General features: G+C 42.5%; 1 protein-coding gene across 1 annotated transcript in view; it reads left to right on the top strand.

Moving 5' to 3' along the window:
- The first annotated feature begins 1,436 nt into the window (after positions 1–1,436).
- The window catches only part of aars2 (alanyl-tRNA synthetase 2, mitochondrial (putative)), a 15,133-nt gene continuing 5,472 nt past the window's right edge, over positions 1,437–11,097 (top strand). The window contains exons 1-16 of the mRNA XM_038288196.1: positions 1,437–1,704; positions 3,731–3,919; positions 4,001–4,146; positions 4,218–4,409; positions 7,345–7,489; positions 7,560–7,705; positions 7,787–7,895; positions 8,040–8,078; positions 8,149–8,263; positions 8,336–8,463; positions 8,606–8,744; positions 8,814–8,983; positions 9,052–9,165; positions 9,247–9,387; positions 9,472–9,609; positions 9,684–9,787. Coding sequence (XP_038144124.1) covers positions 1,495–1,704; positions 3,731–3,919; positions 4,001–4,146; positions 4,218–4,409; positions 7,345–7,489; positions 7,560–7,705; positions 7,787–7,895; positions 8,040–8,078; positions 8,149–8,263; positions 8,336–8,463; positions 8,606–8,744; positions 8,814–8,983; positions 9,052–9,165; positions 9,247–9,387; positions 9,472–9,609; positions 9,684–9,787 — 2,225 coding nt within the window. The 5' untranslated portion in view covers positions 1,437–1,494. The remainder of the gene's footprint in view (positions 1,705–3,730; positions 3,920–4,000; positions 4,147–4,217; positions 4,410–7,344; positions 7,490–7,559; positions 7,706–7,786; positions 7,896–8,039; positions 8,079–8,148; positions 8,264–8,335; positions 8,464–8,605; positions 8,745–8,813; positions 8,984–9,051; positions 9,166–9,246; positions 9,388–9,471; positions 9,610–9,683; positions 9,788–11,097) is intronic.

The raw sequence follows: 11,097 nt of genomic DNA, 5'->3' as shown, positions 1-11,097 counted from the left end.
ATCAGTTAACTGGATAAGATGAACCAATCAATTAACTGGATCGAATTAACCGATCAATTAACTGGATCAGATGAACCAATCAATTAACTGGATCGAATTAATCGATCAATTAACTGGATCAGATGAACCAATCAATTAACTGGATCGAATGAACCGATCAATTAACTGGATCGAATGAACCGATCAATTATCTGGATCGGATGAACCGATCAATTAACTGGATCGAATGAATTATCAAATAACTGGATCGAATGAACGGATCAGTTAACTGGATCAAATGAATGGCTGTACTAATTTAATGAAATAATAAGAAAAATTATAAACATTTTACACCTTCATCATTTCTAACGTTGTCATAATTGTTCCTGCTGGTTCTTTCATCATCATCTTCAACGTTCATCATTCATAATAGAATAGAATAGAATAGAATAGAATAGAATAGAATAGAATAGAATAGAATAGAATAGAATAGTCTGTGGTGGAGAAACAGTAAAATCAGAACCTGTTAATCAATGTTGGATTTTAATGTTCAAACTTGGCAACCCTATGAAGGAAAAACTGTTGATGGAAACTCTTCATTTCAATTCCACTGAAGAAAAAAAACATTTTATGATCCTGAGGTTAAATTAAGGGTTCTCCATCATGTTCTTCATTTGATGAATATTTTTTCTTTGTGAAATCATTTCGGAATATCATGTCTGACTCTTATATCTTATTTTTCAGCATTTTGATTGGTTTAGAGATATTGAAGATCCCGTTATGGCTGTGACAGATCAGAATAATAAGAGAGCCTGCTTAATGACAGGTGAACCTCCTTCCAGAGGAAACCAGAGCAGAGAGACACAGAGACTCATCTGGTGGGAGGCATGTCTCCACCAGACTTTTCCTTCACTGATGGAACTCTGACCATGGGAGGAAAAATAATATTTTTTTTATCTGACATCAAATTTCTTTTATTTTTGTTTTTCTAAAATAGTTCAGAATTTGTATTTCCTTCCTCATACCGATTTTTTCACATTGAATGATAAAATATTTTTTTAGAGGAAAAAAAATCCCATGTGATCGGAGGACAATGTATTTGCAAACTCGGGAATGTTGCTGCACACCTCTAGTTAGACCTAAACTGCATTGCGTTGCCTTGTACCTGTGCAATGGCAATAAAGTTGAATCTAATCTAATCTAATTTTGTTATAAATATTTAAACCTAAAATTATTTAAGAGGAATTTGTTTAAAAGTGGCTGATTTGTGGATCCTGATTTTATTAACCCCAAAACAGTAGAACTTAATCTTTTATGTAATTTTTTGTAAAAACCCTTTTCTTCATCTGCTGCAGTAGCTCCATTTCAACACAAGGTGTCGACACGGCGCTCATCTTTCATATTATCAGTAAAAGAAGAATGGAGTTTGACTGCGCATGCGCACTGACTCAACCTGTAGTCCTTGAGGCTGATCATAATCCCGGGCGGTTCTGGTGCGGTGACACTGTGATCCAGATGTCCCGGCTGCTGCTCCAGAAGCTCCAGAGGCTCCGGCGGCTCTCGCCCGGGTCGGAGCGCTCTTTGAGCAGCCTGCCCTCCGCACAGGTCCGCAAAACCTTCTTGGACTTCTTCCGGGACAAACACCGACATTTGGTGGTTCCCTCCGCTCCGGTCCGGCCCAGAGGAGATCCCAGCCTGTTGTTCGTGAACGCCGGCATGAACCAGGTCAGTCCAGTTGGAATGAATTACTTTTTAGTTTTTTTTTATGTACAGATCTATTTCAGCCCAGAAACCTAGATTTCCCTGCAGTTGGGTCAGAGACTGTCACTAATAAAAAATATATACTTATTGGTTTTGGTCCTGGAAGCTCTGGATGTCTCAGGTGTCTCTTTGCAGGTGTTTATTGAAGAGGCACATCAAGTCAATTTTCTCCCACCAGACTTATGGACTAAATTTTATTATAGAAAATACTCACTATAAAAATATCAACTTACTGTCTGATCAAAATAAAATTCTTCTTTAACTTTGTAGAAAGGGTAGTGGTGCTTCACTAATCTGGATTTTAAACCTTAAATAACTCCAGATAAATATAAAAATATATTTTATTTATTTGTCATAAGTAAGTCACAAGTAATTTTGCTTTACACATGTATGGATTTTTTATTTATTTATTTTTTTACCTAAAAAGGTTCTATTTTTTCAGTGTAGGCCTGTTTCTCTGACTGTGACTAACTGGATTTGCTCTCTTTACATCCAGTTAGTCATCTTCCTGGCTGTGTTTCCTGGACAGGGCAGCCTGTGGAGCTGGTTTACTGTCGTCTTTTGTATCTCTGCTTCTTTCTGTATGTCTGCTTCCTTAGATAGAAAACTTTGAATCAATTTGAATGTATGATCTGGTTAAATTGTAAGGTGTGAATTGGCCCTATATAAGTAAACTGAATTTAATTTAAATTATTACTGAGGTATTAGTAATTTTAAAGTCATGAGTTTAACAAATTTGGATTTAGCATTGAATAATAAATACATTACTAAATTATTAAAAGAAATGCCCAACTAAACAAAGCAAAATTCTTTTAACGTTTTCCTACTGTTGGATTTACCTTATTGGGATTTAATATCATATCAATTACCTTAATCCAGTGTTGAATAATAGCACATTAACTCTTTAACACTTTTAACTCCCTGTTTATGTTTTGAAAACAGTTCAGGGAAAGGGTGAGCGTAGCCATGGTAACCAGACACCGTCCTGTTTTAGAGTTCAAACTGATCTGCTCGCTCACCTCTACTTTTCCCAAGAAAGAAGTAGCTAAATTGGGATTTCACAAATGGGAAAACAAAAAAGACAGACAGAAACACACAAACAAAATATCCTGAATATAGGTGATCAGAACTAAATGCATGAAAATCTTGGGGCCCCTTTTCTCTTTCTCACTCAGGGGGTTTCCTGGTAGATTCCTGGAACGCTGTGCATTTGGCAATCCTTAAAGAACCTCTTTTAATTGAGTCATAAGTAAAATGATGTGCTTTTTATTCAATTTCATTCACAGATAATTTACCTCCAGCCAATAAACCGTTCTGGGGTTCTCAGGTGGAAAGAATTCTAATCCCCTTTTATGTCTCAGTCCCAGCAGAGAGCTTTAACTGTTGTAAAAAAGGTTAAATCTACTTTAGCTTTGATTTAGCTGCTATTTTAGTCCTGATTACTATGGTTTCTGCCTTGCAAGAAGGTGTTAAGTTAACTGGCTTCTCTAAATTCTCCTTAGGTATGAGTGAATGGTCGTTTGTCCTGTTTGGGATAAGTGGGATGGATGGATGGATGGATGGATGGATGGAAGTAAGGAAGTAAGTAAGTAAGTAAGTAAGTAAGTAAGTACTGACCCTAAAGCAATCATCTTTTAGCAGTGAAAGATCACCAGCCCAACACTTCAGAACATAAGTTATCGCCGCCTTCAGATGCTTTCCCAGACATAAAATGTCATGTAATAGGAGTCAGTCTGTCAGTAAGCGTTTTCTTCAATGCAAGATTAAGAGATGAATCCAAGTCATATAGTTATTAAGCTTTTCTTTCCATCATTGAAAGTCTATGGAAAAAAAAATGTAAAAATATCTTTAGATTTACTCTACCTCCCTAAACACCTAACGTCATTTAGACTTTGGTTTTTAGACGTTGGGCCCGAGAGCACCAGAACACTGCCAGAACCCCTCCTGAGGAATTGATCCGTCTGAACAGCTCTGATTCTTGTGTTTCCAGTTCAAGCCGATCTTCCTGGGGACGGTGGACCCCCGCAGCCCGATGGCGTCATACCGCCGCGTGGCCAACAGTCAGAGATGTGTCCGAGCCGGCGGCAAGCACAACGATCTGGATGACGTGGGTCGGGACGTGTATCACCACACTTTCTTCGAGATGCTTGGGAACTGGTCCTTTGGAGACTACTTCAAGGTGGGAGAGGCTTTTTCCTTCGCCAGGTGGCTTTCTGTGTGCAGTAGGCGGAGCTTCAGTGTGTTTCTGTGTGTGTTACAGGAAGAGGCTTGTCAGATGGCTTGGAGCCTCCTCACAGAGCATTACGGGATACCACCTGAAAGACTCTACGTGTCGTATTTTGGTGGAGATGCTGCATCGGGTCTGCTGGCTGATGAGGAAACGCGGAACATCTGGCTGGACCTGGGGTAGGTCCACCTCTGTCTGCAGCTGGGCCCAGACCCGGTTCTGAATCCTCTGACCCGGCTCCTCCTTCTAGGGTTCCTCCTGCTCGCGTCCTGCCGTTTGGTTTGAAAGATAACTTCTGGGAGATGGGTGACACGGGGCCCTGCGGCCCCTGCACCGAGATCCACTACGACCACGTCGGGGGCCGAGACGCTGCTCGGCTCGTCAACGCGGACAGTCCAGAGGTGGTGGAGATCTGGAACCTGGTCTTCATCCAATACAACAGGTCTGTTTTCACCCCCAGCAGCTGGAGACCAGGTGCAGGTCACACAAACCATCAAATCTAAAACAAAACAAAATATTTTTAAAAAGCTCAGAATTTTTTACTGGTTGTTCCTGTATCCAAGCATATTTATGGAAAGTTGAGTGGAAGGAAAAAGCGTTACATGAAAGGACTGCAGTGTCCAGAGGATTGTTAGTAAAATCGGTTCAGGAAGCTTTCTAAGGAGTGGAAGGAATTTTATACACTCGCAAAAGTAACGCAATAGTTACTTTTACTACTAACTAGTTACTTTTATTGTGGAGTAACTCAGTTACTAACTCTGTTACTTTTTGGGAGAGGTAACTAGTAACTATAACTAATTACTTTTTCAAAGTAACATGCCCAACACTGATGATGCAGCGCGTCCAGTTTCTGGTTAGTTTTTGGTTAACTGGGGTATACAGACTTTAACACAAGCCATTAGCTGAAAAAGCAACCCACTCAGAGCAGTAAATATGCCAACATTCTACAAACTATTTAAACATTTTGCATTACAGGGGGGAAAAAACTTTTTTCCACTTTCCAAATAACTTTTCTGTTAAAAAGAAATGTATTTTGGATGAAATGTTACATTCCCAACTTGGCCCCATAGAGGACCAGCCTTTTGCTTCCTTCTTGGATTAATTTATGGAGTGAATTGTGTTCAATTATTGTTGTAAAGAACATGTTTTGGAAATAAAATATGAAAAAAATTAATTCTAAAAATGAAACAAAAAAAATCTTAATTTAAAAAAAAGGTAAAGAATAGGTAAATCTGCTCTTCAGATTAAATTTTTTAAAACACCTTTTTTTTTATTCTTATTCTTTCACATTTATAAAAAAATTTTCTTACAGATTTTAAAGTTTCAACTTTTATTTTATAAAGGAATTTTACCAATGACATTCTTTTCAAATTCGGCTTTACAGATGTTTTCTTCCCTTCAAGCCCAATAAAACATTTTCTATAGGCCATGTAGGTTAATGTTAAATATATATATATATACAGGTGCTGGTCATAAAATTAGAATATCATGAAAAAGTAGATTGATTTCAGTAATTCCATTTAAAAAGGGAAACTTGTATATTATATTCATACATTACATACAAACTCATATATTTCAGATGTTTATTTTGTTTAATTTTGATGATTACAAATGACAACAAATGAAAATCTCAAATTCATCATATCAGAAAATTAGAATATTACTGAAGACCAATAAAAACAAAGGATTTATAGAAATGTTGGCCAACTGAAAAGTATGAACATGAAAAGTATGAGCATGTACAGCACTCAGTATTTAGTTGGGCCTCCTTTGGCCTGTATTACTGCAGCAATGCGGCGTGGCATGGAGTCGATCAGTCTGTGGCACTGCTCAGGTGTTATGATAGCCCAGGTTGCTCTAATAGTGGCTTTTAGCTCTTCTGAATTGTTGGGTCTGGTGTATTGCATCTTCTTCTTCACAATACCCCATAGATTTTCTATGGGGTTAAGGTCAGGAGAGTTTGCTGGCCAATTAAGAACAGGGATACCATGGTCCTTCAACCAGGTACTGGTAGCTTTGGCACTGTGTGCAGGTGCCAAGTCCTGTTGGAAAATGAAATCTGCATCTCCAAAAAGTTGGTCAGCTGCAGGAAGCATGAAGTGCTCTAAAACTTCCTGGTATGTGGCTGCGTTGACCCTGGACCTCAGAAAACACAATGGACCAACACCAGCAGATGACATGGCACCCCAAACCATCACTGACTGTGGAAACGTTACACTGGACTTCAAGCAACGTGGATGAAGTGCCTCTCTTCTTTTCCTCCAGACTCTGGGACCTTGATTTCCAAAGGAAATGCAAAATTTACTTTCATCAGAGAACATGACTTTGGACCACTCACCAGCAGTCCAGTCCTGTTTCTCTTTAGCCCAGGCAAGACGCTTCTGACGCTGTCTGTGGTTCAAGAGTGGCTTGACACAAGGAATGCGACAGCAGAAACCCATGTCTTTCATACGTCTGTGTGTGGTGGTTCTTGAAGCACTCACTCCAGCTGCAGTCCACTCTTTGTGAATCTCCTCCACATTTTTGAATGGGTTTTGTTTCACAATCCTCTCCAGGGTGCGGTTATCTCTCTTGCTTGTACACTTTTTTCGACCACATCTTTTCCTTCCCTTCGCCTCTCTATTAATGTGCTTGGACACTGAGCTCTGTGAACAGCCAGCCTCTTTAGCGATGACCTTTTGTGTCTTGCCCTCCTTGTGCAAGGTGTCGATGGTCGTCTTTTGGACAACTGTCAAGTCAGCAGTCTTCCCCATGATTGTGTAGCCTATAGAACTAGACTGAAAGACCATTTAAAGGCTTTTGCAGGTGGTTTGAGTTAATTAGCTGATTAGAGTGTGGCACCAGGGGCCATCAATTTTGAACCTTTTCACAATATTCTAATTTTCTGATATGATGAATTTGAGATTTTCATTTGTTGTCATTTGTAATCATCAAAATTAAACAAAATAAACATCTGAAATATATGAGTTTGTATGTAATGTATGAATATAATATACAAGTTTCACTTTTTAAATGGAATTACTGAAATCAATCTACTTTTTCATGATATTCTAATTTTATGACCAGCACCTGTATATATATAAAAAAAAAAGATCAAAATATCGGCAAAAATGAATAAAAAAAGTTTCTCTCAACATTTATGATTCTGAAGGTTTTTCAAAGTTTCATTTTTGGATTGCAGTTTTTTTGGTAATTTTCCATATTGAAAACAACAATAGTGGAACGAAGTTCACTCCATACTGATAAGACTGAATTCCTTCAGCTGAAATCACCTCAGACCAGTTCAGACCAGTTCCTTCAGACTAGTTAGCACTCACTTAGCCCAGGACCCGGTTCATGTTTGAGTTCCGTTTAGCTCAGGTCCTGGTCTGTTTCAGGGAGGCGGACCACAGTCTGCGCTTGCTGCCCCAGTTCAGCGTGGATACTGGGATGGGACTGGAGAGACTGGTCAGCATCCTGCAGGGCAAACGGTCCAACTACGACACCGACCTCTTCACACCGCTGCTGGACGCCATCCACCAGGTACACGCAGACCCAGAGGCGCATTACAAGGCCGGCCCATCACCATGGTGACATGTATCTGTGTTATCAGAGGTCGGGGGTGGGGCCTTACGGCGGTAGGACGGGGGAGGCGGACGAGGGCCAGGTGGATCGGGCCTACAGGGTGGTAGCAGACCACATCCGTACCTTATCAGTCTGCATCGCTGACGGGATCCATCCTGGGATGTCCGGAGCCGAGTGAGTGTCCAGCCAATCAGCTGGCAGCGCTGATGATGTCTAACATCAGTGTCGTTCACCCGTCTTCCTGTTGGTGCTCAGGTTGGTGCTGAGGAGGATCTTGAGGCGGGCGGTCCGGTTCTCTGTTGAGGTTCTGAAGGCTCCACAGGGGGCGTTGGCCAGCCTGGCTCCTACAGTCGTTCATATCCTGGTAAAATACATTTCCCATCATGCCTTTGGGTTGAGGAGATTTCAGTTTGATCAGAATCAACATCGAGACTGATCTAGCCAGAACCACAACCATGTGGTGGGTTTACTGTCTGCTGGTTGACTGAACCATTCGCTCTGCCGGCAGGGCGACACAAACCCAGACCTGACCCGGGAGGCGGACCGGGTGAGTCTTCCTTCACCATCAGCATGCGGACCCTCAAACAGGAAGTAGTCATCAGGATCCTCTCTTTCAGATTGTTGATGTCATCAACGAGAACGAGGCTCACTTCCTGTCGTCTCTGCAGCACGGCAGCCGGCTGATCCAGAGAACCGTCAGCCGGATGGGGGCCGCAGGAAGCCCCTTTCCTGGTTAGTTAGCGATTATTGATTAATAATCTGCACCCATTTCCTCCACAAACCGTCCTGTTGGCTCTTCCTCAGCCTTGGTGGCCTGGTCTCTGCACCGTGACTTGGGCTTTCCTCTGGACCTGGTGGACCTGATGTTGGAGGAGAGAGGCGTCCAGGTGGACCGTCTGGAGTTGGACCGACTTATCTCTGAGAACCAGAAGGTGACGCTGCGGTTCGGTGGAAGACTCCCTGCCGACCAGCTCTGGGTCGGACTGAATCAGCCTCCATCATGGAGGGCTTTCGTCTGAGCTTTTATTGTGAAGGAGATCAGTGATGTTGTGACTGATGATGCCATTGTCTCAGATGCTGTTGGAGCAGCAGGCGGGTGTTAGGCCCCGTCTCCTGCCGGACGTCCTGAGCCTGGCCGAGCTGCAACGCAGCGGCGTCCCCAACACCGACGACACACCGAAGTACCGGTACCAGCTGGAGGACGGGCGATACGGTACGCCGCTGGGCGGGACATGGTCTGTGATTGGTTGACGGCCGTAACGCCTCTCCTTCGTCCTCCCAGTGTTCCCAGCATGCCGAGCCACAGTCCTGGCTCTGTATAATGGTCAGGCGCTCGTTCCGGAGGTCAGCGAGGGTCAGCGCTGCGGAGTCATTCTGGACCGAACCCGTTTTTACTCAGAGCAGGGGGGGCAGTCACATGACCAGGGCTACCTGACACGGGACGGGCTGCAGGTGAGCAGAGCATTATGGGAACGATCCGGTATGAGGTTCTGGATGACTCAAGCCTTTCTGTTGCACAGGATGTTCTGTATTCGGTGGAGGCGGTGACCCGGGCCGGAGGATACGTGGTCCATCAGATCACTGCTGCAGACAAGCTGCGGACCGGAGACCAGGTCCACCTGCACCTCGACCAGGTACCACAACAAAACCCAACGTATTCATTAGGCTAATATGGAACCTCGTTTTGATCCGACCCGGTCCCGTCTCTCCGTCAGGCCCACCGGCTGTCCTGCATGGCAAAACACACAGCGACTCACATCCTGAATTTCGCTCTGAGGAAAGTTCTGGGTCAATCTGTGCAACAGAGAGGTTCTCACATATCAGCCGACCGCCTGCGCTTCGACTTCAGCATGAAGGTTCTGACCCATTTAATCAGCTGAGTGACCGACTGAGCGGTAGCGGATCTGCCTTTCCTGAAGTGTTCTTTGGGTTCTCCTCAGGGTTCTCTCAGTTCCTCCCAGCTGCAGCAGGTAGAAACGTGTGTCAATGACATAATCTCCGCTGATCAGGTGGTCTACAGCCTGGAGGTTCCGCTGCAGAAAGCCAGAACCATCCAGGGCCTGAGGACGGTGGATGAGGTAAGCAGAGACCTCCTCCTGGACTCAGCTGCCTCCTCAGGGGTGCTGATGCTCGGCCCCTCCTCATTCTGCAGGTGTATCCGGACCCAGTTCGGGTGGTGTCGCTCCAGGTTCCAGTGTCGGAACTGTTGGACGGTGGAACAGAGAGAGAGACGTCTGTGGAACTCTGCTGTGGAACGTAAGACGCTAAGCTGCTGTCCACTGTTAGCAAACGGCCTCTAACACCATCAGGAAGCAAAGCCAATGAGGTTTCCTGCTCATAGACACAACCACTGAGTCAGACAGTTTAAATTTAAGGAAACAACCGTCTTATTGCAACATTAACTTATTCTCCATGCTCATTTTGCATGTTTTTTAAGTGCTGATTCAGAAAAACCAGACCCAAATATTTTATATTAATGACGGTATCCATCTTCTCTGATCAGGTTTCTGTGGCTCACATCATCTTTTATCATTTTGAGGGAGGAAGTAACCTGTGATTGGCTGCTTTTCAGGAAATCCCACATTATGACACATTGCTGTGTTCTTCCTGGTTGGATGAAAAGAAAGTTGTTCCAGTATTTTTGATAGTAAAACAAGTAGATCAAAATATGTTAAAAAATAAAATGCTTAAAAATGTCTCAATAACAAAAAATGTTCCAAGAGTAATTTATGTTTTATTAATGTCAGTGCAAAAGTTCAACAAATATTTTACATTTTGTCTTTTTTGTAGATTTTCATTTTTTTGTATTATTTTTCCAAAATAGGAAGGACTTTAGAACTGGGCTCATGTTCTCTACTTTCCTAGTTCTAGTGAGGATGCAGGCAGCAGAATTCTGGATCAGCTGCAGCTTTCTGATCCACTTATTTTGCAGACTTTTGAAGACACCACTGCAGGGATTAATTCTACTAAAGATGAATGAAGTAGTTTTTCAACATTAGTCCTTTAATCCTGGAGATGCTCTTTACGTAATAGAAAGCCGACTTTGTTCCTGTCTTTATGAGCCTCTGAAGGTTCAGGTCTGACACCATCTCTACACCCAGATTTAGAGCCTGTTTGCTGCTTTCTAGCTGGACTGAAGCTACTTGCTAAGCATCAGATACTTTTAAAGGTTCAGTCTGGGTTTCTCACAAATCTGTCGTTGGGAGTTTAACTGGGATGTTGTAAAGTATTTCATTCCTGGTCAGGTCTCCTCTATGTCTTCATTGCTGTGGTTTAAAATCCAGACCTGGACTGTTTGTCCTCAGCCATGAATTATAACAGGAACATTTAATCATCTCTCAACTTTTCTGATATTTATTACCAGCTGTATTTTTTTTCTAGTTTTTTAATCCCTCAAAAACTAGAAAACCTTTACTTTACTTCTACTTCTATTATTTGGATAAAATATATCTAAAAGATGAGATTAAAAGCGGTAAATATCAAATTCCAGATTTCCTGTCTTTGCAGTTACTGACAGCAGTTTACCATCACATTGTTCTCTCCATTATAGTTGGTTTAAATCTGAG

The sequence above is a fragment of the Cyprinodon tularosa genome, unplaced genomic scaffold (genome assembly GCF_016077235.1).
Source record: "Cyprinodon tularosa strain WSP-4 unplaced genomic scaffold, ASM1607723v1 ctg25, whole genome shotgun sequence".
NCBI classification, from domain to species: Eukaryota; Metazoa; Chordata; class Actinopteri; order Cyprinodontiformes; family Cyprinodontidae; genus Cyprinodon; species Cyprinodon tularosa.
This window is presented reverse-complemented; position numbering and strand designations above follow the sequence as displayed.